Here is a 24,181-nt window from a genome sequence, read left to right on the forward strand (position 1 = left end):
GATGTTAAAAAAAAGGTGTGTCAAAAAATAATAGAAAAAGTAGTACATTCTGCTTTTTTTGAAGGACAATTGCAGCCGTTCCACTGAGTCACAGATTAAAAGCGTGTCTTTTTAGGATTAACAAAAAGTAATTAGCAAATAATTAAATAAGTTATTATCTCTATCATTAAAGCTTTCTTTTTGTAAATAGTCTTGGGTGTGAATTAGAAAAAGAAACATGAGGCAAGTAAGTAAACAGATATTAAAATTCACAAACAGGCAATGTCAAATTTAATAATTCAATATAAAGGCTGAAAATAAACTTCGAAATACATATTATGCATCAAAGTTAAAAATAAATCAACAAAAAAAAAATTAAATGGCCCAAGTTTACTATCAAACGGCTGTAAGTAAAAGAACACATAACCTATTCAACTAAAAAAATTATCTTACCTTTAGAAAAGAGGTGGCCCACTAGAATCGCGTAAAACTAATCTAAAATTGATATCTTTTATATATGGATAGTTTCAAATGGAGTGCCGCACTTTATTTAAAAAATAATTATTATCAAGTCATATTTCATACATGATCAAACCGGACACACGCACAGCTGTTATTGATTCCCTACTATGATTAATTTATGTACAGTACAATTTGAAACAACTCTATTCAAAGATAATATTCCGTTTAAGCAATGACTTCAATAAGAATCATCTAAAAAACTAAAGCACATTTTTTTTTTAATCAAAAAATTGTCAAGTTGCCGTGTCGTAATACAGGGCCACAATATCGCTTTTACTGGAGTGAAAGGAGAGGGGGCTGGATAAGGCTGGAGTTTAGAGATAGAGGTCGCTACAGTACATAATGCCCCCTCTCTTTACAAATCGCCAAACTTAAAAACATTGATTTCGTTACATGTGTCTAAATTCCAAGGAAATTACTACATGCACAGTGAGTAAAGATAAAGTGTTTATTCTACCCTAGTATGCTCCAAAAAAATAAATAAATAAAAATATAATGGTACCTTTTAAAATTGCCTTTGCTTTAGCATTGTTTATTGCTAACAAATCAATTTCTACAAGGAGAAATAAATTTCTTATCAGTTAATAAAGATTCGATTTATTAAACAGAATTTTTTAGCCGGAAACTTGTTCCGCTACACAGAACTAACTTAACACCAAATGAAAATGTAGCGATTCAAAAAAGTAATTATAATTTCCTTTTATTTTTTCTGGGTGATATTGTTGGTGTAAAACTTCTAAAAATCTTGCAATGAAGTATAAAGATATACATTAATTGCATACAGGAAGTAGAAGACAAGTACTCAATTTTTTATTATTATTTTTACTTTTGAAAGTATGTTTAACGTTAAACTTCGGTTGTTTGAAAGTCTTTGACAGAAACAGCCGGCAAAACAAATGTAAAAGATAGATGTTTCAATAGGTAGTCCATTATCTAAATCTATGAATAAAGTACCAAATAGGTAATTCAATGCCTAAACAATAAATTATCCCAGTTTAAGCTCCTCGGGAAAAGGGACAGGGGATCCTTTACGACATATGGAATACCACCATTAGTACGCTGAGCTTAAGTGTACTCAGCTCATGATAGGTTTGGAAATGCCTCAGTAAACTTAAGAACCTAAGAAAAGAAAATAAAGTTAACCTAGTTTAGGTGAAGACTGAAGAAACGAATACCCGAGCAAGGCTACATCCCGCCACCAGAAGAAACTGGCCTGGGCCCTTAAAAATCCATTAGATTCTGTTGGGAGGTGAAGGAGACAACATTTGAGTCATTTAATTCAAGTCAACACATACAATTCGGAACTATACATTATACTAAAACGTAACTTTACGAGAAGCCTATCCCAACCATACCCTAAGAACTGCTCTAAAACTCAGCTATTTTTGAGAAAGTGAACAATCCATTGAGTACAGAGATACTTCCAGTTGAGGGATTTTCATTAAATTTAATTTTATCTGGAGGTGCTAAACAAAAAATGGGGCATTAGATAGTTCTCACTTGGGAGGGCATCTACTCACATTTTCTCCTAAATATCTTTAATCAAATGTTTCAAAAATAATCTTTTAAATAATCGCTATTGATCTGCTTATATAAATTATGCAACAATTTTAAATATCAAAAGGAGCCGTTTTTGGAAAAATCTCAAATATTGAAAAAACTATTAGTAAAGTGGAACTTCCTTCCACTTGCCTGATTTTGACCAAATCTTATTGTGGTATCCTCTGTTGGCAGCTAAGCGAAATATCGAAGTTGATCTTTCCGCGATTTTTCGTTAGATACCTAGATTAACTGTAGGACGCCCGGAATCTCAAGCGTATATTACTGAGAAAACTCAAAATGATTATAATACTTTCAACTAGCCAAAATAAAAAACTTGTCACCCACCTTTCGCTGAAGATTGTATGAAATTAACAAAGCTAATAAAACAAAATTCAAGTAATGTGCATTTCACTGTGCTGATATCGTAAACTACAAATGTTAGATTCTACGAAAAAAAAAAAATATGAAGCTTACCTCATCTAGTCGAGTGGTATTGGTGAAATCTTTTAATGGACTCCTGATTATTGTAGAATGTTCATCTAAGCTTTTAATAGAAGTAATATTGGAATTTTCCGTATCCATTTTTATAAAATTATCCTAGACTGTATTTTCTTAAAACTCTGAAACAAAAATTTTGAACAAATAGGAGCAAAAAAAAAAAAAAAATATCTAAACTGCCTCATCAGTATTATAAAAATTTAAGATAATTCATTCAGAATAATAAAACAATAGCTGACCTTTGAACAATCTTGTCCTTATTTTTAAAATTTTGCAAGTTTTCTGTAGTAATACTACTTCTGTTAAGGTTCGATTTTTACTTGTCTACTACTACTATAAATACTACTTTTAAATCCGTCCAATTTATGCAGATCTTTCAGATAAATTTCTTTCGAATCCCTCCCTAAGAATTTACTGTCTACTGACGGAACAACAGTCTTTTATTCTAATATTTATTGGATTAGTTCATCTTCTACAAATGTTAGTGCTTTATTATCAATATATTGTTTTTATAATTTTTTTATACATTGTTTTGGGCTTCACATTTCTATTATTTGTATTATGAACTAGCAGATTATAAAAAGCATTTTTGAGGTCAAAGCTTACCATTAATATTATTTATTACGTATCTTAACACGTCTCAAGGATAATCCTCTTTGAATAGGGCTTTCCTCCAAAACATTTTTTTTTAAAGATCTATTCTTAAACTGTTATGTGAGAAATATAATAAACAACTTTCTAACCACTTTAAACCTTTTATAAAAGCAAAAAATAAATATGGTTATTAAACATAACAATTATAATTTAATCACTTGAAATTCTTAATATAACACAAGGGCTACAATTTTATTCTTTTTGCAGCGATAAAGCATTAATAATTTACATTCATAAAGTCTTCATCACTTAATCCAAAAGAAGGAAATTTTTTCAGTTCTTTTTTTGGTACATTATCAAAACAATGCCCAACAGCTTCAATTGCATCTAATACTTGTTCAATATCAGAAGAAGAAAGTCCGAACACTCCTAGATTATTGGCATTATTGCTGTCTATATCAGAGTTATCCGTAATTTTGAATATTACTTCATATGGTAATGGAACTTTCTCAGAACGATAATTGAAACACTCGTAATCATAACATTTTTGATAATAGAAGCATTCATTCAGATCGACTACATATTTAACATTATTACTTTTATGTTCTCGTTTAATGTTGCCACAGTAGCGATTTCCAACGACATCATACACTAAAATCTTCTTCGCTCCAAAGTATACACTTCTATAAATTTTTCCGGGCATCACTAGATCAGTAATGAATTTATCCAAAATTGGATATGGACTAGGGTTTACTTCTTTATTTGGCAAATTTATTGGTTTTGGAACACCCCTCTTTTCAATAAACTTATCTTGGAGCTCCAGTGTTCTAACATCTGGTACATCAATGAATGTAATTAATGAACTCAAAAAAATCTCTAATTCATTCCTACACTGAAATAAATTATCTGGGCTCAAAACTAGGTTTGAATGTTTCCCTTTTTTTGTAGAACCATATAATCGGAAGTGTCTGTTCTTTGTGTAAACTCCTTCATCACAAAATATTCTCGAATTACCCTTGGCATCAATGACTTTTAGACTATAAAAATCATCAATTGTAAATTGTTTTATCATATTTTCTGGCACCAAACCACTGTCTATAATACTTTTAATATTCTGACAAACATATTTAACAAAAAAACCAACTTGGTAACTATTGGTAAAACACATACTAGGCAAATTAAAAATTAAATGTCTGCTGAATTTCGAATTTGTTGTGGAATCAAGAATGAGGATATGCTCCTTTCCACAATTCATATCCCAAATTGTTTTCAAATAAAACCTTAGAAGATTAATAAATATATCTACCATTTTAAATCCATCACAAACTTTATTTAAAATAATATCGAATTCTAAATCTATATAAATTTTACAAGCAGTAAATTCAGGGATAATTTCATAAGTACTTCTTGAATTCGAATCTCTTTGCACGTCATAATGCCAGAACACTTCTGGATGGGCAACGAGGAATAAACGACCCGTTCCAAAATGTTCAAAAGCAAAACACATTAAGCCATCCTTGCAACTTTTCATAAATTCCAAAGCTTCGTCTTGTTTTTTAAAAACTTTCCATAATATGTTTGGGCCATGTAACAAATTTCTCGGAACGTACGGCATAATGCATTTTCGGCCTTTTGTATTTTGCACTTTGTTCGGAACTTGACACTTTTCTTCAGAATCTCCATAAAACAGCGAAGTTGACAAGGCAATACTTTCACTCATTTCTACTAATGACACCAAAATCATCAAAGAAAACCAGAAAAATTATACTGAGACAAAGAATTTTTTAAATGTGGGGCATTCCCCTAAACATGACAACTGCGCGGGAAATGAAGGATATTACGTTATGTAATGAATTTCATATTTATCTTACCTTGCAATAATCTGCTTCTTTTCTGGAAGTAAAGTATTTACTAACGCAACTAAATATTATTATATACAATTATAAATTGTTTGAACAAGGAATAAATTATTAAATCAACTCACTCCTGGACTTAATTCACTGTTAAAACTAATATAATAGCAATGTCGGCGCTTATTCAGTTACAGTTACATATGCCAACTACATCAACATATTTTTTAGAAACAGAGTATTTTTTTAAAAAAAATTGTTATTAAAGTTAGTAATAAATTTTATTGCTAAAAAAATGAAAATTTAAAAAATTAAAGCACTAAAGAAAGACCTTTACAATAAATAATTAGCTAATGCACTCTATGGAAGCAAACTTTTGTCGTGAATACAGTTTAACAATTTGAATTTGAACTTTATTAAATATTTTAAAACTTCGAATTTTTTTACTAAAAAGAATTAATATGACTTCTTTTACTTCTCCTCAATCGCATTAATGTTTTACTTATAATTTATTATTATAATCATAGGTATGGCTTCGAATTGGAGAATTACTGAAGACAAAAGACTAGGAAGTAATTGCCCTTGCTTTATAATAGCAGAAATAGGACAAAATCATCAAGGAGATATGAATATTGCAAAAACACTAATTAAATGCGCTATGGTCAGTTGAAACTTTTGAAGGAAAGTAGACTAGTTACTAATAAGGTCTTCTTCTTAAATACATAATTATTGAGATACATATGTACGTATATGCATATTGTAAGTTGCCCGTTTCATAAAAAATGTTTCAGAAGCTACATGCTAGAAAATATAGTAGTTTTTGATTTTCAATAGTTTGGAAGTAATATCTAATACTATTTATCAGTTAAAAAAATGTTATGTTTCTTTTGCAGGAAAGCGGCGCAGATTGTGTTAAATTTCAAAAAAGTTGCCTCTACGAAAAGTTTACTAAGCAAGCGTTAGAAGCACCTTACAAAAATAAAAATTCATGGGGACAAACTTACGGTGATCATAAAAAGCATTTAGAATTTTCTGAAGATCAATATTTAATTCTTCAAAAATATGCTGAAGAAATGGGAATATTATTCACAGCTTCAGCCATGGATCCAGTAAATACAAATTTATTTATAATTTACGAACAAATGACACATATACCTCACTCTATTTCTTTTTCAGAAAGTATTATGATTGCAACTAACTTTATTTATTGCGTATTCATCGGAAAACATTGGGAAATGTAAAGACTTACACTATATAAGTTTTCCTCAATAAATATTAAGAGATGCTTGGTAAATTGGAGTAAAAAGTAACCACGTTTAGCAAGGCATGATGAACCTCTTCTTTCAGAGTAAGATTCAATTAAAACTTTTGGTATACTTACTTCAGACTCTTTACATTTGGAAGAGTTCGGATTAGAAGGGGATAAATGATGAGCCATGATTCCTGTCAAAATTAAGCAGAACTGTTCTAGTCAGGCTAGATATGAATCCTCCACGTCTTACGGTATTCTTTTAAAATACTGATCTATTTTCGTAAATCCCTTCTAACTGAGCACTGTAGAGTCATTTTGTAGCTGACAACCAGCTACTCTGGAAAGATAGATGTACAATCACCACGTCATTGCTGGCACGTTCCCATTTGAGCCCAAACTTAGAGCACAGATACACAAATCATTACCATACCTTTTTCTAAAAAGTGGAAGTTTTAAGTCTAAGAATCCGTGGAATATACAAAAATTGTTAAAAGCATTACCGAGAAATACTGAAAATTCCATTAAATAAAATGGCACTTTCGTTATTTAAAAAAAGTAGCAATAATAAACACGTTTAGCAAAACGTTTCTTTACAGATTTCATTAGATTTTTTACTGTCACTGAGTGTACCTTTTATAAAGATTGGATCCGGCGATGCAGATAATATTTTACTCATTGAAAAAGCAGCCGCTACTCAAGTACCATTAATTATTTCTACAGGTATATTCTTATTTTACAAAAACATCGTAAACAATTTTAAATGATTAAAAATTGCTTGTTCACCAAAAAATTAGGTATGCAGACAATGGAAAGTGTTGAAAACATTTACAACCTGGTTAAGAAGTTTCATTCACAATTTGCCCTACTCCATTGTATTTCTGCTTATCCAACACCTTCAACTGAAGCAAATATTAATGTTATTACCAAATTTCGTGAGAGATTTTCCGATATCGTTATTGGCTACTCGGGTCATGAAGAAAATTATAACATAACATTAGCTGCTGTAGCGCTTGGAGCGAAGGTAAGGAAAATTTATTATTACACTTAGGATTTAAAATTAAAATTACTACATACGTAGATTAAATTTATTTCAATATTTTTATTTTGTTGAAAAATTCTTATTCTATTTTCATAGAGAGAAGCATAAACAAAACACCTGAGGTACCCTTCTGAACTCAAAATTTCTTGTTAACGGTGGTTATGTATGGAGGTAGGTAAATTGGTAGGCTTATCTCCCCTTAATTTGAACCGTACATGCCGTTAACGTGTCTCACGAGTGCCTACGGTTCAGTATTAAGGTTTCACACTTTTTATCTTTATCGATGAGCTGGTGGTTTGCTGGCAGTCAAAAACGCTGAAAACGAACCTTAAAGGATCTATAGCAAAATGATTTTGTTTTTCAAGCACAGGTCTCTGATGGTTAGTTTGATCTATTACCGAGCACTCGGTAAAGAGCACTTAGTCTTGACGTTATGGTTCCTGTACAAGAAAATGTTTGAAAGGGTTATGAGATAGAGGAGGAAACACCTTTCGTCCATCCCAAGATGGATTATTTGGGGCACGCGAAGATTAGGTTCAGGATCTTTGGTTGGAACAGGCTTAGAGTTGAAGAACTTGGGCTGACGTCCCTTAAGGTTACTAAGTGATTTGTACGAATTCTATGAACACAGTTGTTCAGGTTCTACCTTAGGCTAGTTTTTGTGTAAATGAAAGAAGTGTTTCTTTTAGGAGACTATATGGACAGGAAGGGCCTTGGATGTACAAATAATACCAGCACTTCACTAAATGCTCTTCGACATTAAAGTTTTCTATTTCTGAATCCTTCAGGGGTCCTGAGTTCTTTGAATATATCTGCTTCCAGGGGTCGGCCTTCGAAGAGCTGCAACTCTTTATTACTATGACCGAATCGTTACTGAAAAGAATACTTTTTCCTGTTTTTATGAGACTGTGAGATCTCGAGCAGTGGACAAATCAGGACTAAACAACTATTCCACCAGTAATAGCGCAAGACTTTTACGAAAAATAAAATTTATAAATAGGCAATATGGGAAATAATATGTTATATTTCTACATATGACTATTGGAAAAGTCTTCTTACATGACGATTGAATGAACGAAAGGGCAGAAAACAAGTCTTCTTTTGCTTTTATTTGTTTAATTTTCTTTTTCTGTTTCTATAAATACAAAGCAAAATCAATATGGCTTATATCCAATATCATCAATATAAGTTGTAACCCTTTTTTTTTTTAATTATTAATTTCAGATTGTAGAAAGACATATAACATTAGATAATTCATGGAAAGGAAATGATCATAAATGTTCTTTAACTCCAAATAATTTCAAGAATATGGTGGATAGTATTAGAGAAATTGAAGGAGCTTTAGGCAATGGCATAAAACAGATCCAACCATGCGAAATTGATTGTTACAACAAACTTGGAAAATGTGTAGTAGCAGCCAAATTTCTACCAAAAGGGCATACACTTAAAAGCACAGATATTAAAGTAAAAGTAGCTAGATTAAAAGGAATTACTCCAAGTAATATTTATAAAGTATTAAAGAAAAAACTCAAGCACAATTTAGATGAAGATCAAGTTATAAATGCAGAAGATTTAGAAACTTAGTTTACGATTTATTGTTTACTAATGTATTATGGAAAACAATACTGAAAATGTTAGCTTTAGAGGTAAGTTTAATACTTTTATTTGATTCAGAGGAAACTGTATATAATTTTTTTTTCTAGCGTAAGTCTTAACATTGAAAGAAAGCATCCGATAATGAATTTTTTAATCCCACATCACTTTCTCTCTCACATAATGTCGTATCATTCATAAAAATTCCAGAATGAGAAGTAACTACAATTTCTTATCAGACCGTACAGACTTTTTTAGAAATCATAGATAAAATTACTGCTAGAACCAAAGATATGACTGTTAACACTAAGCTAGAAGCTAGAAGCTTAATCTTATCCGACAATTTAATGTAATAGTTTAAAAAAATCTTTCTTTGGACAGAATAAGGGGTTGCAGGTTATTTGTGACAAGATACGTACTGTAAGACGAAAGAGTTGGAGAAGCGTTGGAAAGGCAATGACAGGTATCTTTAGGTTAGAAAATTAACAAAAGGATTAGTCAAGGAGGTGCGAAGTTTCTTTTCTCTGGGTAGATTGCTCGGCAGAATTGGGTAGGTAGTATCTACAAAAGAGCGACAAGTCTGTCAGTTCTAAGTGTAAGAACTATAAGATAAGTTGGGGAAACAGTGAGTTATTTTAGGCAGGGTACCCTTTTCACTAACGCTAACGTTAACGTGTTCGGGAGAACCTTTTTCATAAGAGGTTATTCACAATAATGCAGGCTCAATTATTTCTGGCCATTTCTAAGATTTTGACTCGCTTTAACTTAAAACAAAGAAAGGAAATGATAATATTATATAAAATTATCTGAAGAAAGATCCAAAAAATCCCAAGTAACATACTGAAGAAAAAAAAAAGGTTGATTTTCAGATAAATAAATGAATGTGAAGAAATATAGTGTAAGAATTTTAAAAGCATTTCATTAGATCGACTTCAAGAACCGTATTCAATATATTTATAATAAGTGGCAGGAAATACATATATTTTTCATATTATATTTATCTAAAATATACACATACAATAAAAAAAAAATATCACATGAAACATATTTAAACTTCATTTCCTAAATTTACTGCAATTTAGATTTATAAAAATTGTACCTACATTTTTTTTCGATATTGAATTATAACGAGGCTTGTACAAAAGTTTATATATAAAGGTTGATTTCTTCAAACCTCAGTTTTTGCATAATTTTATGATTAAAACAATCTCATAAAAGAAAGTTGTGGAGGGTACATAAGCAATGCAGCCTGAAACCTCCTTTGTATATATATTTCAGTACCCCGGAGGAATACAACACTAAGTCCATTTTTCAAAATTTATTTTTTTAATGTTTCTGATACAATATTTTTTTTTATTACTGAACCGCCACTTATGGTGCATCTAACATATCTTACTTATTATCGACCAAAGATTTTAGCAAGATAACTCCCGTGGGCTTATAAGGCTGGAAACATAGTGGAGCGGCGAGCAAAGCGGCGATGATAGCGAAGAGCAAAGCGGCGAAATCAAACAGAAGTTAACATATGGGACCGCGCATAGTGGCGAGCAAAGCGAAGATAGAGCAACTCTATCTATTTCTAGTGTTTGTTTTCGCCGCTTTGCTCTTCGCTATCATCGCCGCTTTGCTCTTCGCTATCATCGCCGCTTTGCTCGCCGCTCCACTATGTTTCCAGCCTAAGTAAGAAAAAACCGCGAAAAAACTCTTTCATTTGCTCTCCAGTAAACAATTTAAAATTGGACATAGTGTTGTGTACCTCCGGGGTACTGATTTGTACAACTGATTCTAAATTGTAAATAAACTTTTTCAATTCAATTCAATTCTCATAAAAGTATTCTAAAACAATTTATTCATCAATTTTAGTTACTGCCTTTAAATTTCATCATTTTTACACAGAACTTTTTGAAACATTCAACATCTCCAATATAAACGTCTAAAATAATTTCTTTATTTTAATTTTTATTCCACTAAAAATTAACTATCTAATCTGGTAACCAGTTCAATTAAAATAAATCTCAGTAAAATTAAGGTAACTATAAAATTATCTTAGAAAAATTTAAAATAAAATGTGATTAAAATGATAATGATTTTCATATATCTCATCTCTTTCGCTTGTTGTACTTTGGTTACAGTTGAAAAAAATAAGAAATAAAATAGTAAGCAATTTTAACGATAAAATATTTATGGTATGTAAATATTTTAAAATAGCATCCCTTAAGCTTCATAACAAATTATCTAGCAAATAAGTAAGTGGACAACTTAATCTAATATCAAATCCACGTAGAATCTGGCACACGTGTCGATTACGTTTCAGTTGCGTGCGCTTCCTTCATTTTGTGAAGTTAAACATGTTAATTTCATTTAAATTTTTTAGGTATATGTCAAATAAAGATTGAGACAGGCTGGTGACATATTTTATCCATAGTTACAATTACAAAATTTAAAAAAATCTTGATAATATTAACTTGAAAACAAGTTTGTTGCCACTTCTTAACATATTCACTAAGTATTTAACTATTATTTACAAATAATATTTACCTATGTACATTTTAAATAAAACTGAATATTTGCGAGTTTTACTTTTTGTCCATTATTACGACCCAGCACTGTTAACTTCTGACTATGTTCAGTGGGCAGGTCCCGACAGTTGTTCTGAAAGCCCTCTTCACCTTCCAACTTTTGAGCTAGAAAGGCAAATATGTAGGGACAGAATGCGACTCGCAACTCGCAATCTGTAAAGGGCAGAAAGAGAAAACGACCTTTTATCTTCTTTATCCCATTAAACCTTCAAGGGGTCGACCAGAGTTCGTGAAATTATAATACAATTTTAACAATTTGAATTATTATACAATATTATTTGAACAAATTTGAAAAGAAAAGACCATCTTATTCAAAGCGTACAATACTTAAAATTAGCTAATTTAAATTTTAATCACAAAAATTAAAGAATCGAAGGATTAAGATAAAAGAATCGTTAGATTTATAGTAACTTAAAAAATGTACTCTTTTTTCAAAGAAATGTAATGATTTTATAAAAAAAATACATTAGTTATTTCAATTTTCAATCTTTTGGACTTTGGATAAAGTGAACATTTTCTCAATTCTATTAAACTCCCAAGGTAATTTATTAGTAGCCCACTATTTTACCTTTTTTTTATTTTTATTATTATTATTATTTACACATTCCATAGACTGGGAATTTTTTTTCTATAATACATATTATATTTACATAATTATAAATAAATATATAAGACCATTTAATTTTTATAATAATTAGACACATAGGCATATCTCAGTTATTTCATTGTTACGAAATATCAACGGAATGCTTATATTTAACATAAGCAATAGCTGCCAATTCTTTGCACAATTCCTCAACAACTATTATATTTTCAAAACTGCTACTCCAGGATTCTTGTCTGTAAATGCAAATAGAAAAAACAAAATTTATCACTTCAACAGAGTTGATGAGTTTCAATTAGTTTTTTTATAGTAAAAGTGAAAAAAAAAAATCTATTTTTAGTAAATCTTGCCCATATCTAAAGAAAGTAGGTACACATTAATAAAAATGAGAGATCAGTTGCTGAATCAACACGTGCTCATTGTGAAATAGTTGAGGAAGATGTTCCTGAGTAACGTCAACATCTGAGGTTATTGGCGCAAGGTGCTTTTTTCAGTATACTGCCAGACTTCGGACAGTGCTCTCTCATTACAGACAACACTGATATCATCGGGCAGTAGGCTGTATGAAGCTCCTAGGAAGAAAAGAAAATCTAAGGGCCAGCAGCTGGATTCGAACCTACTTTGGAACCCAGTATTCGCTAACTTCTTAGCTAATCCTTACCATTACTTCCTGGTATGATTTGTAAAAAATATAAAGTGGTGACTCAGAGAGAAATGTTTAGGGCAGACTTTCTGTAACGTCGAACAAGCTTTATGGAAAGCTGTCGAATGGAGTAACAAGTGTACGAGCAATCTTCAGACCTAGGAGCGCCTAAAGCATTTTTCCCTGGTTGCTATCTGAATACTAGGGAAAGAGAAAAAATAGGATTGGGTAGACCTGTATCTCAAACAGAAACTATTCTAATCTAATCTCACCAGAAGGCCTCAAAGAGAAAGAATACTTCCCAACTTCTCCAACCAACAAATTCATTAGATATGCGTTTCTAGAAGAATAGAAGTGAAGAAGATTTGCCAGTGTCGCTGTAGGAACGCGGAAGTCAAAAGACATTTCCGGTTGCTGCAGGGGGTAGTTTGAAAAAAGGAAAAGTTTTGTACTATCTGAGTAATTCAACACGACTTCAGTCATGGTCGATTGTGCCTTTACTTCCAACTAAATGGAAAAAAGTTAATCCAAGTTATCCGGCTTTGTTTTATCGGAAACGAATTTTTTTCGCCAGATTTAATTCTATTTCGTTGTGTAATATTAAATTTGTATATTTACCTGTGCAAAGAAGCCTCTAATGGCTGGTCACCAATTAGTCTTGCTCTGGTTTGCTTTAAAAGCGTTTGATATTGTGGCCTATCTATCACAGCTGAAACCAGGTTGTTTACAACCCCTTGTATTACTGAATGAAGAGTAACCGCTTCTGGTACCAGTTGTTCAACAGCGTTTTCCACCAAGAATCGGGATAAGTGTTCTTCTGGTCGCAAACAGAGACGTGACACCAAGCTAGTTAATTCCAAGTTCACCTCGTAAGGCTGTTCAAAATTAATAATTCAATATTAGTAATAAGAAAACGAAAAAGTAAAAATAAGAGGTTACTGCACGCCAAAATTGAACTTTAAAAGTAATTTGTAAAGCAAATATGCAGTAAACAAACATGTTTAGAAAATATCTAGAATAATTCTGATTCAAACAATTCTTTTAAACCTTCTTCTAAATAGAATTTTCGATGCTGAACGCGACTTATAGCGTGTTACTGGAGTCAAGAATGGGAAATTTCGGTCAATCAAACTTGCAGAAATACTTTACTAATAAGCATTCGATTCGTCTCGTTTTGAAGTCCCGGCGTCCTGTCCAGTGTATCATTTGGGTTATTTGATAAAAATAGAAAAGCGATTAATATATACGATGAGCATTAAACGCAAAATTTGATAATATATAAATTAATAGCATACACTGTCAGCCTACAAGGCTCATCTGCATCCATTGAAACGAAATTCTCAATAGTGAACATTGAGGTAGAAAATGATTTGATAAATCAACAACAAAAGTTTTATTCTGCTGCCAACTCAATTAACAACTAATTGTACTAAATTTTTCGACGAAATTAAAGAAAATACTATAATTAAATTACCCTTAATCTGCCTTATAATACCAACAAAATGCAATCAAGGAGTCAATTTAAAATTATAACATGCTGTATGGTAAGTTTGGAATTACGTCCTCTAGTAGGTAGGTTTTAGTCGCCATCGATCTGCTTTCTCTCCGTGTTGGTAGTCTAGCTTAGCCCTGTAGTTCGCAGGTTCTCTGGAAATGTGTGTGTGCTGTTCTATCCTCAAGTCTATTATTGAGGGCATATCAAGATCTCTATCGGTTTTTTCATTATTAATTGAACTTCGGTGCCTCCAAAGTGATAAGCAGCACTTTATTTAATTAAATAACTTACAACTTATTCATTGCAATCTTATTTGCGCCCCTCCATATGGAGCAAGAGGCAGAATGTTCAAGAGCCTATAGCAGCGATACGAAAATTTTTTGTGACCCATTTTCTTAAAACAATCATCGGCAATGTTTCACTGTAGAGAATATTAAAAAAATGAGATAAATGTGAATGACAGAGATAGAAAAAGAGAGAGTGAGAGAACATTCTTCTACCAAATTTTGACTACAAATGGTCAAAATCAACGAGTTGTAGATTTGAGACAATTTATTTAGCCTGGAGTTTGTTTACCTTTATCTTGAAGTCACACTTTCCTTTATTCTGAAGAGTTTATACAAAATATTCGAGTAATTGATTGACATATATTATGACCATGGAGATCAACAGAATGTAATGATATTGGTTTAGCGAATGGCTGCAATGGAAATAAATGATTCGATTTTCACATTTAACGGAATGTTGTTCAATTCGAAAAAACTGACAGTAAAATGATACTTCTGTTGGGTTAATTTCGACTAAGACGTCATTATAAAGTTTCCTGGCATAATCTACACGAAATATCAAGTTACTACTATCTGCGATTTACTTTTTCTTCTTTTTTTTTTAGTTAACCTGATTAGAAACCACTTTGTAAAAACAATTAGCGCTATTACAGTACTTCTTCATACAACAGGCAACAGAAAGGAAAAAAAGCAACTGTATAGTAAGATAAATTAATTGTGAATAATTGCTATGACTTAAGTAAATTAAAAAAAAATAAGACATTTAAATACCTGATTAGGTATGTTCGCCAATGATTTGAACAATGCCCTGAGAAATGGCCCTTCATAAAATGTTCTCTTGTTTTTGGATTTACTACTACATTCCTGTTGTACGTTTATACTGTCTTCTAAAGTTTTGCCGTTGGTACGATGTGAATTAGCTAAAACTGCACTATACTGTCGCTGTGATTCTGCCAGATATTGTTCATAGCCTCCATTTTCTGAGCTACACGCTTTTACTGGTACTAGTGTTAAAAAACTGAAAATAAATTTTATAAAATATAAATATATTTTATTAATTACTCAAATTATCAGTAGTAAAGTAAAAAGAAGCTGGAGGTAGCTTAATGCTTGAACAGAATTAGTACCTGTTTAAAATCCCTTCTATCCTGCTTGGATCATGCACAGAAGGCTTGAAATCTTTTTCTTTGCAAATATTAAAACAAAAACTAAATTACTCATTTACTATAAACTAATTAAATAATTAGAAAATGAAAAATATATAAATTAATTAGATACCTAATTGGTCTACATTTTCTAAGTAACTCCCATCTTTTAGATAAACTAATACAAGTGAATGCAAGGTCTGTTCATGTCCTTTCTCAAGTATTACCTGGAAGAGGATCATGATTTTTAAAAAAAATGAACTATACTAAAAGGAAATCAGTAGAGAAGGAATAAAAAGGTCAGCTTTTTCAGCTTTAGAGATAAATAAAACAATAGCGATCCTCTTGGCAGGGCTCAATAATACTTAACAATAATAAAGAAAAGGATTAGCTCAACGATTAACGCATAGATTCCTAAACGGAGATCCTGGGTTAGAATCTAGCTGCTGGCTAGATAACTTGAATTAAAAATTATTAAATTATCAATTTAATTACTGCATTAAAAATTGCATACCTCAAATAATCTAAGCGCTTCTAAAACCAAATCAGCTCTATGACTAGACCAATTATTTAATAAAGTATGTTTGACCGATAATAGTGGTTTATAATCAGGTGGTTCTCTTTCACTGGAGTTATCAAGTAGCCAACTGGAAAATACTAGAAAAAATAATATTAGTAATTACTTTTTTAAAAAACTCTCAACAGTTACTTGTTAAAAATAGTTTGTATTTGTTTTCTACAAATTTCAAGGTTCGAAGATTAAAACTCCAAATTTTTAAAACATATTTAATTATTCGAAAAAATAATCTCAAAGCACGCCTCCATTTTTTCTTATGTCAATACAATAGTATAAAAGATTCTTTTTAACAAATGCAACTTCTTTCTACTCTAGAACCCAACATGTGATATCTATTTTTTTAAAAAAATTGTTAGAGTAACATATTAAATGCTTAAAAATTACTAACCATTGCTCATAAATGTAGAAGATGATATTTTAAAACATTTAGCAAGTATTGTTAACGCCAACGGTTCAGTTAGAGCATCTACAGCAAATACTTCTCCTAGAAATCGAGCTTTTATCTCCTTGGAAAGTGCTTCACTAATTATAGGATGTGCTTCGATCATGATCTAAAAGAAATAAAAAAATTACTTGTGTATCAATAGTATTTTGATGTCATATGCACAAAAAGAAAAGGTTAACTACCTGATCACAGAAATCAAACCACGACAGAAATTCCGAAAGCTGACTGGAACCATCTTTTGTTGAACATTCTAACATAGGGGTATCCATGCTAACAAAAAGAAACATGACGTGATGTGCACATTTACTTAATGAGTAAATTTATATATTCATGCAGAATCTAAAAACTAACTTATGAGACTTCCATAAATTACACTTTAGTCATCCAAATAACTAGTTATAGTACCAACTACCTGTGGAACTCTGCGGCATATCTAATTCAATTGTCTGTTTTGAAATTGCACATATATTAGCCTAATATATTTTACAGAGGTCATTTTATTGGGGAGTTAAAAATAATGTTTTTTAAATCCCTCAAAAATTTTCCGAGAAAAAGTTTAAATTAAAAGTGAAGGATTCAGGAGGATCAATATGCAAACGAAGTTTCAAGACTATTTTGGAGACATTTTTTAGAAAATTGATTTTAAAAAAAATCTCTTTCATCTTCTGGCCACAAATGTGCTTTTAGAAAGGTTAAGGCATTAGGAAACCTAATATAAACCCTATTCACCGATTTGACAACTTCTAACTTCCACCTATTCCCAAATCTAAAAATATTTATGGCTGGAAAACGTTTTGAATCATGTTAAAAGGTGTTTGCAGCACTAGATGGACATCTTGCACACCTTCTAAAACCGCACAAGGTTATCAATTCTCTTTATTTGAAAACATTCGGAGATAATTACTTGCAATAAAAAAAGGACTAAGTATAATGTAAAATTTACATTACATTCTTTAACTCATAAACACACAGCAGGGCATAAACTTTCCAACATGTCCAATATTACAACAGCTTTCATTCGAGCAACGCTACACTTCTTCAATGATTTTTTTAGATTATTTGCTAGATCATAAACCTTAACAACATGATTCTATACACAGTAGTATAGTCAAAACATAACAATTTGTTAGTAAGCTTTAAGCTTATCCATATTACACTAATAAATGTTACCTTAACATACTTTATGATGTTACTGTTTGAACAAACTATTAAAGTTCAAACATACTAATATTTTTTAAATTTAAAAAATTACTCACCCCCATGATACATGCATATCATCGATTTGTGTTAGTTCAACAGTGGCGGGCACCTGATGATAAAGATCTGTTAATTTGGCGGTCACTCTTGAAATAAATAACGTATCCGTTACTACCACTTCTGCAAGTTTCTCATCTGGTATTGAAGCAATCAACATTACAGTCTGACACGCTTTTATTCTCACGCTACAATCCTAGTAACAAAATAACAAGAATGATCTTTAGGGCATTAATAGAATTATTTCATTACTTGAACAAATTCTAAAAAAGTTCAAAAATAATTTTTTTTATGTACTAAATGTTCTTTCAATGTCTTTTTTCTAAAAAAACATATCTTGCGACAAAATTTTCAATCTATTTCTACACAAATCTAAGGTTTTTAGCGAGATAATAAAGACGGCAGAAAATAAAACTGTTTTTTGAGAAATAACTAACTTCGACAGGTTTTTTGACCTATCATAATGACTTTGGCTTTCATAATGCAGATTTTTTTGGAAATGATCGAGCACTTGCTTCCTCTTTTTCAGGCAATATAAACTACGTAAGGTAAGGCCTTATACGGTTGACATCATCGACTTCTCAAGTTTTTTTCTCTTAACAGCCAACAACTAGTTCCAAGTGAGGAGAAGCTGAGTAGCTTCTAATGATATTATTAACCCAACTCCTTGACTATTTATCAAGTTTTTTATTTAATTTAGGACTTTATCTGACTCTTTCTGTCAACTGAAAAGGCCTTCCTTCCGCATTACCTTCCTTTTGCTCATAAAATTAGTCATTAGGTAGGTAATGAATTGTTAAGGGTTGCGGCAACTTATCCACCTTATACTCTCTTGATTGTTTCATGTTTGGGGATAATTTCAGGTCCTTCTTAGCGGTCAGATGTGCGCTGTCAAATAGCAAAAGCCATGTCCATGGTAGAAAAGCAGTCCCGTAATAATCTATACAAAATGCAAAGCTACTGAATAAATTACAATAATTTTGCCTGAGGATAATTGGAACTCAAAAGACCAGTATCTTACTTCATCACAAGTTACACGTAATTTAATCTATAGTATAAATGGACGTTTCTTTCTTTCTATCCAAGCCTCAAAGAAACTTCTTTTTTAGAGGACTTCCAAAACAGTAATATCTCAATGCAAGATTTATTTTGGACTACTAAAGTGAAATTTATATTGTTCCTTAATTTCCAAAGATAAATTTTCAATGGGACTTCTGTCCGGTATTCGAACAGACATAGTTTCACACAAACAGCGGATTTAGATCCGGTTAGAAGAGAGGCGTCTAACTGAACCGCTTAATTTCCTTGCAGTCTATAAGATCATCATTTAATATAGTCCAAACTAGAAAGCCAATCGAGAAACCAAGACGCAAGAATTTAGTACTCTATCATGTCTTTCCAAGCCAACTTCAAAAGCCTCCAAAAAAAATATATATATATATATATATATATATTGATAATCCTTACAAAAAAACACTATTTTTCTGCCGCTTACTTGAAATAAACAAAAATATTAAATCATAGAAAGCTTTTTTTAAAACATACTTAACATATTATCAACTTTACAATAAATTACTAAATCAATTGTTGTAATAAAGACTACCGGTGAATAAATATATGTAAGTGCTGAATCCAATAAAGAAAATTGTGCTGATTCATCTACCGCAATGGATCTACTGTCATCAGAACTGTCCTCACTGGTGATAGTACCACTTAATGGTGTTTGATGTACAATTGGAACCAGTCTGACATTCTTAGATCTGGCTGAAGTGGCCAATGAAGTAAACAATGGATTGTTGTGAGGTGGTTGTTGTTGTTGTTGCTGCTGCTGCTGAAGTTGTAGTGTTTTCTCAATTGTGCTGCTACTGGCCTCTGACAGACATGCTGAGAGACTACTCGTGTCACTGCTACATATGCTGGATCTGCGTGCAGATTTACTGCCAGGAAGATCATTAACTGCACCCGCACAGCACAGTTCATCCTACACCCAAACATAATCTAGTGGAATAATGAAAATACAAAATTTACTAACAAATTTGAATGGATAAAGACTATAATAAATAAATCTGTTTCGTGGTGAACTATTCAAAAAAAAATTTCCCGGATTTTGTTTGAAATTTAAAACTGTTTACCGCTATGCAACTATAAAGTAATTTTTTTTTCCTGGAAGAAAATGAGAAAAAGACGCCAGAGTCTGAATGTTGACAACAGTGTATAATGTAAAGTTCTATAACCAGTGATACGGCAGAGAATTTAGAACAGAGGTTTCGTTCAGATTGGAACATTTTGCTGCCCCGCATAGTTCTATTTAATCTGTCCACAACAGTCTCAGTAAATTAATGTACATAGGTAAGTCTTTTATTACAGAATAATATTGTGGTTACCGACTTGTCAGCAAAAAAAAATTATCTATACTCCAACATATTGTACATGATTGGCAGATAGGAATAGATATTTCGTTCAGATTATAGGAAAAACGGTTTTTTGTTTATCGTAAGTATTAAACAATTATTGTTCATTGTTTTTTGTAACAAATTAATAAATTAATCCAGAAGGAAAAAAGAATAATGACAATTCCAATCATGATTTATTATTCTGTCGAGTTTTCAACCTAGGGACTAAGTTTATATTTAGCGCTTGTTGATAATATAATATTTTTACATTGTTATTATAAAGTTAGTAGGGGGGTGTTGATCTAGTTGTCAAGAGCATGGCTTTGTAAGTTGGAGATCCCCAGTTCGAATCCCGCATATGACTAGTTTTTATTTATTAGAAAAAATTGTTTATAGCGATGTATGAGCTTCCGCCCCCCCCCCGTCCACGACACGTAATCGCTAGTTGGACGTTAAGCCCCGCCTGAAAAAATAGGCGATTACTTTACTCTTTTTACTTTTATAAAGTGGTATATCTTCTGTCCTGTCTGCTTATGAACTCAAGTTAACTTTCTGTCATAACCCAAGGAGGTACTCAAACAAATGATAATTTTTAAGGTTTCTTCGATTTTTTTAAGTGATAGTGCTAATAACTAATTTTTAAAAAAATCGACACTGGGAACCTCAAAATACATATTTTCAGGGAAAACTCTTAGTAGCAAATTTGATAAGAACTCATGTCTCACCAACAGAGTAGTAAAAGGAAGTGGAAATAATGATATTGTCGAAAGGTATAAGCTTTTTTTTAGAAACTCTTAAAAAGGGCCTCTTACAGAGTTAAAGAAGAGCAAATAGTAGTAGAACAAAAAAGAATTTAGAAACAGTTCTTTTAAACTAACAGTATGCATTTTTAAGAACAAACCAAAAAAATGACTCTTTTCACTGATGAAATCCACTGAAATTTTCTTCATGCTCTAAGTTTGTTATATAATTTATTTTTAGGAGATAAAAAACATTCTTTACGATTTCCAAATTAACTGGATTTTTTCTTCATGTAAATGGTTCTTCATTAAAGGGTGCAATCTTATTCGGTTTTTAATTAAGAACAATGAATTTAACTTCTATTTAAAGAAAATTTACTGAATTAGCTGTGAAGACAGAAACTATGTGAGGATTCTTTCTAAGTAGAGCAGCTAGTCCAAGTAAATACTGAACTTCATATAATTCGTTTGGCGTTTGATTACATCCGTCACATTGATGGATAAGCCTCTAAAATGCAATAAAAATAAACTGTAAATTAATAAATTAAACTATAAAAAAATATGTTATTCAACAAGTCATAAGAAAATAATATAACCTGCAATGGTGGGTAAACGCTAGTATGACCCAGCACTGGTGTTTTAACATTCGAAAGAAATTTCGATACAAACTGCAGAACATGTTGCCTAATGCCAGGTGGTTGATCAGATGAGGCCAAAGTTGCGAGTAAGTTGAGTAATCCATGTTGTAAGAAATATTCTAGACATGGACCCGGATGGCCAACTAAATGCATTTCTTCATCTTCTTTTATTAAAATCTGTTTTACAATAACCAACTGTAAATAACTTAAATGTTAATCACTTCTTCTATTAGCACTGGATCTCTCACCTTTAGGAGTTGATCTAGGCGAGCAGGTATGTTTGTCATCTCAATTGGTACATTTTTATTATTTGTCACTTCCAGATAATGTTTCATCAACTTTTTCCAATGGTAAACAAAATCTTCGTGTAATGGAGGCGGTGGAGCCAACTGATCGTAAATAAATAATATTTTATTATGGAAATATTATTTTATTTCTCAACATTGTGCACCTCTACAGCCGAAAATGCAAAACAAACACAAATGTATGAAATAAATTGCCTCACCACATCAACGGCATTTTGAAGAGCAGTGGAAAATCTGCCAAGCATTGTTTATGGTTTACTATTTCATCATTTAAAATTTCCTTGCTTTTATCAATTAAACATTATAAAAGGGTAGGTCCAAAGTTATAAACACTAAGAAGGTTTCAAGTTATTTTCCTTTTAACCAAACTTTTTTATCAAAACTATTACAACAAGACAAGATAAACAACTTAATATTTAGCAGAAAAAAATCTTTCTCGTTTCAATATTCTGAATATTTGTTTAAATATTGTAAAAATTTATTACTCAAATTCTCAGTTCAATAAAGAAAAATTCAAATAAATAGAGACATCTTTGTAATAAAATCTCAAATCTGCATCAATGTTTCGTGGAAACAAATCGTCGAAAAGCGCCAACACAAAATGTCTTCAATATTGGATTAAATATCTACTTTAAACAGGAGTTTAACAAAGTTGAGGTAAGTGGGAAATTTAGAAACTAATTTTGTACGCCCCCTCGCAAAAAGCATTTTTCAACTAGAAAAATGTTATCAGTTTTTGGAATTCTATGTTAATTTTGGCTTGACCATAAAACAAAAATTCAACGAGGTTTTATCAATTTTAAACTAATTTTGTGAACAACAGGACATATGTTCAAGGGATTTAGATATTAAATTGTTTAGGAATTAAAATGATTAATGTGCAAGTCTAATTACAGGTTTTACAGTTATTTGTAAATACAATGTCGCTCAAAAATTCAAATTATATTTGCCTTTAGCTTCAATAAAACATCGAGAAATATTTTTTAAAGAGAATTAAAATCTCAAGCTTTTCAACAAAAGAAAAATTATCACTTGAATAAAGATAATGCATTTGATAACACGATATGTTCGCGATTACGTATTACCTAGTTTCCACAATTATGCAACAACTTTTTTCGTCTAAATATACTTTTTGTAAGCAATGGAGCAGAAACGTTATTTTTAACTAATTTAATATTTACCTTCGCTGAAAATCTACGATGAAAGTTCCTAAAATGTTTGTTAAATATATCCATATTGAAAAATAGACTACATTCTACCACTTCTAACTACATTAACACATTCTTAGAGTGTTGTCCAACTTCAGCATATGCCACCTACTCCGTTCCAAAACTATGAATGAACACGTGTATTTATGAAAGGACATTACATACTGTTCCACTTCTCTGAACAGTTTCACAGTTATGGTAAAATGATTGAGTTGATCTTACATATTAATTAAAATAAATTGTAGATTAAGGTGTTACGACATAAAAAAAACTCGTACGAATACTCACACGATTTTTTTCTTATCACAATTTACATAATTATTTTTTTATTTCTTGACAACCATCTAGTGTGAACAAATCGTAAAAATCTAAAAATTTTGTTATGTTAAATGGCACTTCGGCTGAATCAATATTCTTCAAATTTGGAATTTTGTTCACTTTTTGAATCCTTATAAGTCTTAAATAATGGTAATGAGTCCAACATTACACTTTTCAATTACATTACAATAAGCTTCACCCCACTTCTTCAATGTAAAAGCAATTTCTTCATGCAATGATCAAACGAAGTTTGAAAAAATCTTTATAGCTGTATTAGTGAAAATAAAAAATTCTTAACCGTATGATGAGTTATTAATAGCATTTTACATTAGTCAGCGTTTTAAAAGTTATTTACCATTAAATTAAATTCAAACATTACCTTTTTGTTCCTGATAAGCGAGCTCAACTCTATTTAGCCAAAGAAATCTCTCATGGATCTTCGAGTTCTTGCCCAAAGATTTGTTGTATAGATTATACTTATATAAATATTTAATTTAGTAAAGAAAATTAGCAATTTCTTGAATAATCTTCCGGTCGCTGATCAATCAGATTTCTTCTTGTCGTGTAATCATCTCAGGCTTTCATCTTAGCAAGATATAGCTTATAAAGCTCTAAGATATGTATCAACTCTAAAAAATAAACCTAGCAGATAGTTCAAGCGTTAATTATTGAAATAAGCAC

At 31.2% G+C, this 24,181-nt stretch overlaps 3 protein-coding genes across 12 annotated transcripts in view; 1 reads left to right on the forward strand and 2 right to left on the reverse strand.

Moving 5' to 3' along the window:
* The window catches only part of LOC141460548 (uncharacterized), a 51,530-nt gene extending 46,364 nt beyond the window's left edge, over nucleotides 1-5,166 (reverse strand). For 2 of the 4 annotated variants that reach the window (XR_012462132.1, XR_012462131.1), the window contains exon 1: nucleotides 2,518-2,647. Coding sequence is in view for 2 of the 4 variants with exons in the window: in XM_074140669.1 (XP_073996770.1) it covers nucleotides 2,518-2,625 (108 nt within the window). In the remaining 2 variants the exon portion in view is untranslated. Of the gene's footprint in view, nucleotides 1-2,517; nucleotides 2,664-2,780; nucleotides 2,920-5,006 lie in introns of those variants that run through there. The other 2 variants (XM_074140669.1, XM_074140670.1) reach the window with 2 other exon arrangements.
* On the forward strand, nucleotides 414-12,147 carry NANS (N-acetylneuraminic acid synthase). Of its 3 annotated transcripts, XR_012462142.1 has the most exons (7): nucleotides 414-930; nucleotides 5,513-5,646; nucleotides 5,879-6,094; nucleotides 6,834-6,957; nucleotides 7,032-7,258; nucleotides 8,501-8,922; nucleotides 11,244-12,147. XR_012462142.1 is itself a non-coding variant. In XM_074140738.1 (6 exons), the coding sequence occupies exons 1-6, from the start codon at nucleotides 924-926 to the stop codon at nucleotides 8,858-8,860; spliced, it is 1,068 nt and encodes a 355-aa protein (XP_073996839.1). In that variant the 5' UTR covers nucleotides 414-923; the 3' UTR covers nucleotides 8,861-12,147. The 3 variants fall into 3 exon arrangements, 2 of the variants coding, with proteins under 2 accessions (XP_073996839.1, XP_073996840.1); XM_074140738.1 differs by having other exon boundaries at nucleotides 8,501-12,147; XM_074140739.1 differs by lacking the exon at nucleotides 414-930 and having other exon boundaries at nucleotides 5,605-5,744; nucleotides 8,501-12,147.
* LOC141460558 (FHF complex subunit HOOK interacting protein 2A-like) lies at nucleotides 11,216-23,366 on the reverse strand. 5 transcript variants are annotated; one of them, XM_074140702.1, is made up of 14 exons: nucleotides 23,156-23,364; nucleotides 21,918-22,058; nucleotides 21,628-21,846; nucleotides 21,411-21,539; nucleotides 19,502-19,879; nucleotides 17,901-18,094; nucleotides 16,827-16,914; nucleotides 16,588-16,750; nucleotides 16,137-16,279; nucleotides 15,756-15,849; nucleotides 15,605-15,662; nucleotides 15,249-15,495; nucleotides 13,314-13,570; nucleotides 11,216-12,288 (listed from the first exon to the last, which is right to left on the reverse strand). In XM_074140702.1, exons 1-14 carry the CDS (start codon nucleotides 23,207-23,209, stop codon nucleotides 12,177-12,179), a joined length of 2,277 nt encoding a protein of 758 aa, XP_073996803.1. In that variant the 5' UTR covers nucleotides 23,210-23,364; the 3' UTR covers nucleotides 11,216-12,176. The 5 variants fall into 5 exon arrangements, with proteins under 5 accessions (XP_073996803.1, XP_073996805.1, XP_073996804.1 ...); XM_074140704.1 differs by having other exon boundaries at nucleotides 21,918-22,122; nucleotides 23,156-23,356; XM_074140703.1 differs by lacking the exon at nucleotides 23,156-23,364 and adding an exon at nucleotides 22,175-22,354.
* Between the last annotated feature and the right edge of the window lie 815 nt (nucleotides 23,367-24,181).

This window comes from Rhodnius prolixus, unplaced genomic scaffold (assembly GCF_049639745.1).
Source record: "Rhodnius prolixus isolate KJV_2025 unplaced genomic scaffold, Rpr scaffold_6, whole genome shotgun sequence".
NCBI classification, from domain to species: Eukaryota; Metazoa; Arthropoda; class Insecta; order Hemiptera; family Reduviidae; genus Rhodnius; species Rhodnius prolixus.